We start from the raw sequence: 7,428 nt of genomic DNA on the forward strand, positions 1-7,428 counted from the left end.
ACTTGCTATGTGTAATAGCCCCACACCTGCCTAGTTAAAATGTGAGCATATACTTATTCATATTCATATATTATGTGTGTGTGTGTGTGTATATATATATATATATATATATTTGTGTATGTACATGTGTATATGGACACAATAATGCTTAACTTAATAAAACTTTAATGATTGAAAATTCATAAAGAATTATCTTTTGTACATTTATGGCAAAAGAGCTACTGAGAGGCAGAATGTCACACTAGGTAGATTCATTCAAATTCCTCCTATCATTTATCTATTTGATTGTGTGTGGCACATTTGGTGTTAAGTGACTTACATAGAGTCAAACTGCTAGTAAGTATAATAAGGCCAAATTTGAACTCATGTCCTCCTGACTTCAGAGTTGGTACTTTATCCATTGTGCCATCTAGCTGCCCTTCCTCCTCTCAATTAATATTTTATTTCCCTGAATTTCAGTTTCTTCATCCGTAAAGCAGAAGTAACCACCTCTGTAATACATAATGCCTACTTTATATGGTTGTTGAGGTTCAAATGAGATGATGTATGTAAAGCATATGAATGTATGTAAAATTTGGACTGAATCTATGATTGTATTGATGAGGGAGCTGCCAGCAAGAATTTTCTATCCATAATCTGTCCATCCCACTAAGAATGAATTCTTTGCTTAGATCTAGGGTTTGCTTTTTGCTATTTTTGCTTTATATTTATAATTAGCAATTACAGAGTTTCTGGAATTTAGTTAACTTGACAATATAGGTGGATTATGAAAATTTGGTTCATAAGTGAACATAACAAAAAGACCCAGCTGGATCATCTCCAGAAAATTGCGAGGCTTTTTTAATGACCCTAAGATTCTCACAAAAGCAAATGTTAATGAGACTAGGAATACAGGAATCACCAAAGAATTTAAAATGAATATCATATAGAGGGCAGTGGAGAGGCACATGATGTTTGTGAGCAGACTACAACACATAATCAATGAAGAATTTTGTGGAAAAACACCAGTAAAAGATATTACCAAGGGGCAGCTAAGTGGCACAGTGGATAGAGCACCAGCCTGAAGTCAGGAGGACCCGAGTTCAAATTTGACCTCAGACATTTAGTTGTGTGACTCTGGGCAAGTCACTTAACCCCAATTGCCTCAGGGGAAAAAAAAAAAGATATTACCAAGGAATTACAAGATAGGAAAATAAGATAGATTTGTCATATGTAAAAAAAGAGGAATAACCAACATGTTCAGCTAATATTCTCACAATATTAGAAATCAAGAAAGGCCTCCAATATGTTGAGTGAACCCTTCATCATGAACTTATTGAAAAAGATGGACAAGATGGATAAGCATAACTGGGTTGTAAATTGCATCATTGGAAAGGGTTTCCAAATTAATAAGATTGAAGATGCATTTGAGTATCATAATTTTTTTATTCATCTGTGGTATGCCATTTCCTTCTTCAGTTCATTTTACAGTTGAGGAAATTGAGGCAGAGTGATCTGACTTACCTAGGGTCTATCAAGTACTTCAGGCCAAATTTGAACTCAGGAAGATGAATTCTTCTAACTCTAGGCCTGGCACTCTCCACTGTGTCACAGAGCTAACTAGCTGGTGCTCAACATTTTTGTGTTTTGGTTTTTCTAATGTATTAAACAAAGAAGTTGAATCCAATAACTCTAAAATTCCTTCTAGCTCATAAATCTTTGATCTTATGACCTACATAGAATACCTGTTTGCTCTTTATCGCCATCATAGCTGATAAGTGAATCTCCTTTATCTTAAATTTAAATCCCCTTGGGATTGAAAATATTACACTAGATCAATTGTGAATCAACAAATTCATCTCATCATAACTACTCCCTGGGGGGTAGTGAAAGCATTGCTGACTCCTTTGGATTTGGGTTATTGCTGCATCTAGGTATCTGTGTGACCCAAACAAACTACTATCCCCTCCTCCCCCAGAGACCGCAGTTGCCTCATCTTCAAATGAAGAGACTGTAAATGAAGGAGCTTACAACAACAAACAAACAATTATATAGTCCGTAAACATAAATAGAATAGAATTAAAACATTCCATTAAGGATGTTTTAAGAATCTTTTCTTTGGAAAAAAAAATCTGATTTGAAGTCAGTTCAATTTTCAATCATCATATTTAAAAATAAATCATTCTGAAAAGTTTTTTGCTTGTTTCTTGAATGATATTCCCATTTCCAGGGACTATGGAGAAGAAACATAGATTGAGAGAGTTCTGAAAATAGTATTCTTCTCCTCAAATAAGAGATGAATATAGAGTATAAAGCTAACATATACGTGCATCTTATTTTTGTCAAGCCTTCTAGATATATTTACTTGTTTTGAGAATATTGGATTTATTACCTTGATATATTTGTTTACAGCATTCTTAAGGCCAGAGACTTTTTAAAAATTTCTTCCTGAAGATGGAAATCCAATCTCTGTCTCTATCTTTCTCTCTTCCAGTGTGTCTGTCTCTTTCTCTTTATCTGTCTGTCTTCCCTCCTTCCCTCTGTCCTTCTCTTTTTCCTCCTCTTCCCTTTCTCCCATTCTCTCCTATTCTCTCTCTTTCTCTCTCCTATTCTTTCTCTCTCTCTTCTATTCTCTCTCTTTCTCTTATTCTCTCTCTCTCTTTCTCTCTCTCTCTCTCTCTCTCTCTCTCTCTCTCTCTGTCTCTGTCATTCACTCACTCTCTCTTGCTGTCCCCCTCACCTTCGCACTCTCTCTCTTTTTCTATATCTGTCTGCCCTTGGGGTCCACAAGGGCTAAGTAATCTCTACTTGTCAAATGCTAGTTGGGAGCTGTCTGTATTCCAGTGAGTGAACATTACAATAAAAAGTAATCCTTGGAGCTAATCTATGAGTGATGGAGCAGACTGACAATCCTCCTCTGGGGGCCCTTGCACATCAGAACTGCTGTCCACCTTAACCCTCAAGGATTCCAAACAGAGATGAGTCAGGACCTGGCACAGGCCAAGCATTCCCTCCCTGCTTGGTAAACAGAACAGCCCTTTGTCGTCACTCAGATCCTTTTAGTGCCACAAGACTCCAGGAAAAAACAAATACTTTGGAAGCCAAAACCCCAAGGCAGGGTAAGAAAACAGAATTGTGTGCATCCTGAGTGATGATTTCATTGGCAGGAATTTCTTAAAGGAGAAACTCTGGATAGTTCCAGCTAAATGCCCGTTCTTATTAACTTACAAGCTAACAATTAAGTTCCTCTCTTCTACAGTTTCTAGGAGTGACCTTTTGCTTTTTAATCTTGTCATTTCTAAATAACTTTAGAACCATTCTTTGTAGCTAACATGCATTCAGGTTTATTCTTCTACCCTGTATGTTTTGTTTTGTGTCTCTCGGGCTACCTTCTGATATTATATTTCATTTAAATAATTACGTTACTTTTTTTCTTTCCTCTTCCTCCCCCAATCTTATTCTTTCTAGCTGTTCTGGGAAGGGCCTATTTAAAACACACACACACACACACACACACACACACACACCCCACACATACATATAAACCTCCTGAGAAAAGTGACTATTAAGTAGCAAAACAGAACCACTTCAGCATCAAAGAGACAACCTATTGTAGATATTCAAGTACTGTATTAATACTCAGAAAGATCCATGATTGAAACTTACTTCAGACACTTATTAACTATAGAACTCTGGGCAAATCATTTAACTTCTCTGAGCCTCAGTTTCATTCTCTGTAAATGGGAATAGTCATAACACCGGTTTAAAGGGCTTTTGTAAGGATCAAGTGAGGTGATGCATGGATTGTACTTTGTAAACATGAAAATGCTATATAAATGTGACCCCTAGAGTAACATGTAATTTTTGCATAACTATCTAACCAAAATTTTATATTTTACCATATCTCTCCATTCTTTGACCAGAAGAGCTCCTCCTGCCTAATGGAAATTTTGCTTAATGGCAAAAGTGAATTTGATTGGCTTGCTTTGGGGGGGACAACTCAATCATGTTTTTGAGTATCTCCTTCCAAAGGCTTGTGTAGATAGTTCCATGTAGATTCATGCCCTTTTGCCCCAGTTACTCAGAAGACTTTATGTTATATTTAAACATCTTGATTGCCAGTTGAATAGAGTCTTATGATTCTAATGGTTGCTCAGTCTTAAAAGAATTATTTGAATGTTTAACTCTTTTTCCTCCTCTTCCTTTAAATGCCAGTAGTTTCTGTTGTGGACTTATAGAAATCACTCACCCCATAGGATGGCATGGCTGGCTAGTGCCTTCGAACTTCCTCTGGTAGAGTCACACCTGTAGTCTACCAATAGCTGAAACTCCTACTAAACCCCACTTTTCTCATGAGTAGAGAGAGAGCCATACTCTGGATATTATGATGTCACAGAGTTCAATTCTTGGTTTCATGAAGGCCCCATGGAGACCCCAAAGATATTGGGCTTCAACTCCTACTAATGTTTGGATAATAGTATAAATCACCAACAACTACCCTTTCCTTCTCTCCCATTCATGGTTACCCTTTCACTCAAAACCTTCCCAAGAACCTCACAAACAATGGACTTCTCAGGGTCATACATTGACTCACAGAATGATAGAACTTAGCTAAGTGCTGGTAGACCCCAAACCCCTTATTTTATGAATCAAGGCTAACAGGTTAAGAAACTCATCCCAAATCTCCCAAGAACTTAGCAGCAGAGCCTGGCTTAGGACTAAGGTCATCTGATCCCCAAATCCAACTTTCTTTCCAATATACTATATTGATTCACTAGTCAACTCTCTAAATTACTTCATCATTGTGGTTTTTTGGTAGGTAGCTCATCTGTCAATCTTTCCAAATTTGTCTCCTGCCAGGGACCATTAGAACAGTTTATTGTATGAACAAGAAACAAGAACATAGTGAGGTTCAATTAGCTTTTCCCAAACAGATTATTATCAGAGCAAGCTCTGGCTAGGACTTAGAGTTCCTGACCTACAAGAGTCCAGTGCTTGACTAACAAATAATAAAATATATTGATAAATAATAGAATGTATTGACATGAAAGAGGATTGAAGCAACTGGATATATTAAACCTAGACAACAGAAGATGTAGGCAGTTCAAAGTAGCTCTTTTCAGACATATGAAAAGCTTCAAACATATAAAAGAGAGATTTGTTTTGTTTTCTTTAATTTCACAGAGCAGAGTCAAGAGCCCAGAGTCACAGGACAGTGGAAGACCCCAGGAGGCAGATTTTATCTTCTCATAAAGGAATTTTACAAAGGTTCAAAATAGTGAAAAATGGAATAGGCTGCCCTACAGGAACTGAGTGCCCATTACTGGAAATGATTAAGCAGGGACTTGATAACCATCTGTTAGGGATGTTATAAAGAAAACCCATTCTTTCCAATGTTGAGAGTCTATAATTCTAATGTAGTCTCTAAGTAATAGACACTTTCTCCCCTCTTCCTGCCTTGAGATGCTCTAATATCCCATGGAGCATTCATGGAGTTGATCTCAAGGCATACATGGCCTCCTAGAGATGGTGCATAAGGTGAGAAGGAGAATTGGATTAGAAAAGGAATAGTTACAATTAGATGTCTTACATAGCAAAGTTTTACGATAGTATCAACTACTTATTCTAATATGTATATGAATTATCGGTTAAAAAAAACCATCTTCACAAAAATCCAGTATTTTTCCTTTCTTAAACTTCAGATTGCACAGAAAATATATATAAACAGAATTCTTTGTGATACAAAAGAGATAGTTAAATTCCAAATGACTAATGATAGTTATGATGCCAAAAAATAGTGTTCTGGAAGTCTCAAAAAAAGGGAAACAGAAATTTTACCATTTTTGTTCAAATTCAGAATCATAGACTATCAGAATTAGAGGAGATTTTACAGAGATTCTAGTTTAAATCCTAACATTTTTCTTAAGGTAAAGTGACTTGATTAAGGTCACACATCTGAGGTAGCAAAACTACTGGCTTGAATCCAAGTTATCTGATTCCAAGTCCAGTATTCTTTTCCTAACATGATACTTTCTCTTTTGATACCTATTTTGCTACTTTTCTCAATTTTAATTTCTTATTTAATTCAATCAATCAATAAACATTTACTAAACATCTATTATGTGCCAGGCATTGCACTAAATATTGAGGATACAGGAAGAGGCAAAAGATAATAAGCCCATAAGAAGTCTACAATCTAATGGGGAGACAATATGCAGTTCATATGGAATAAACTGTATATAGTTTAGATCATAAATAATAGCAGAGGGAGATGCTAGAATTATGAGGGGCTAATAAGGAAGGCTTCATTTAGAGAATGGAATTTTAGTTGAGACTTAAAGGAAACCAGAGAGGTTAGTAATAAAACCAGGGGAAGGAGAGCATTCCAAGCTTAGGGGACAGCCAGAGAAAATACCTGAAGTAGATGGATGGAGTATCTTGTTTGTTGAATAGTCAAGAGAATGGTATCACTGGGACAAAGACCATGTTCTGGGGAATAAGGTGTAAGAAGACTGGAAAAGTAGGAAAGGACTAGGTTATAAAGGGCTTTGAATGAAAAAGCATTTTGTATTTGCTCTTGGAAGCAATAGGAGCTTATTAAGTTCCTGTAAGCACAGGAGCTTATTAATTGAGGGACATGTGACATGATTGGACATATGCTTTAGGAAAATAATTTTAGTGGCTAAATGGAGGATGGATTGGAATAAGGAAGATTTGAGACAGCCAGACCCACCAGAAAGCTATTGCAACAATCCAGACATGAGGTGATGAGAGGTCTGCGTCTGAGGGTTAGAAATGGCAGATAAAATAAAGGGACATATTCAAGAGATGTTGCAAAGATGAAATCCACAGGCCTTGGCAACAAATCAGATATGAGGAGAGATAGTGAGGAAGTCTCAAGCCTGAGGGACTGAAAGGATGCTTCAGATATTTTCTCTGGCTATCCCCTAAGCCGAGATGCTCTCCTTCTTCTGGTTCAACTACTAACCTTCCTGGTTTCCTTTAAGTCTCAACTAAAATTCCACACTCTAAACTTAATGTTTTGCTCTTCCTTTTTGAAGAGAACTAGCACCATGGGTGCCGCCTTGTATTGTGTGTGAAGTAGATTTAAGGGAGGTAGAGTTTACAACGTTATCAGCCACGCCTTCTCCTCCAAAGTCATAGAAGTCCAAAGACAAAAGTCTAGACAACTACTGATGCCCAGGATGCAGTGAATGACCATGGTGTCTAGCTAAACTCTGAGTGCTCCATAATGTCTGTTTCTGCTGCCTTCATGATCATTGGAATAAATGGTTCTCATTCTCCCATTTCTCCAGGGGGATGTCTTCACCCTTCTATCTCACTGACAGGTTTGAGAACCATTAATTACCCTCAAACTGATTTTGCCAAGACAATGTATTTGGTTATTGCTACTGTACATGCTACAGCTTCTTGGAGTCACAAGTGAGA

The 7,428-nt window shown here is 37.0% G+C and overlaps 1 protein-coding gene across 3 annotated transcripts in view; it reads right to left on the reverse strand.

Moving 5' to 3' along the window:
* The window catches only part of DNAJC5B (DnaJ heat shock protein family (Hsp40) member C5 beta), a 107,068-nt gene extending 102,754 nt beyond the window's left edge, over positions 1-4,314 (reverse strand). For 2 of the 3 annotated variants that reach the window (XM_051970117.1, XM_051970118.1), the window contains exon 1: positions 4,229-4,314. Coding sequence is in view for 1 of the 3 variants with exons in the window: in XM_051970116.1 (XP_051826076.1) it covers positions 4,229-4,243 (15 nt within the window). In the remaining 2 variants the exon portion in view is untranslated. The remainder of the gene's footprint in view (positions 1-4,228) is intronic. The other variant, XM_051970116.1, reaches the window with a different exon arrangement.
* Between the last annotated feature and the right edge of the window lie 3,114 nt (positions 4,315-7,428).

Source organism: Antechinus flavipes, chromosome 1 (genome assembly GCF_016432865.1).
Source record: "Antechinus flavipes isolate AdamAnt ecotype Samford, QLD, Australia chromosome 1, AdamAnt_v2, whole genome shotgun sequence".
Classification (NCBI taxonomy): Eukaryota; Metazoa; Chordata; class Mammalia; order Dasyuromorphia; family Dasyuridae; genus Antechinus; species Antechinus flavipes.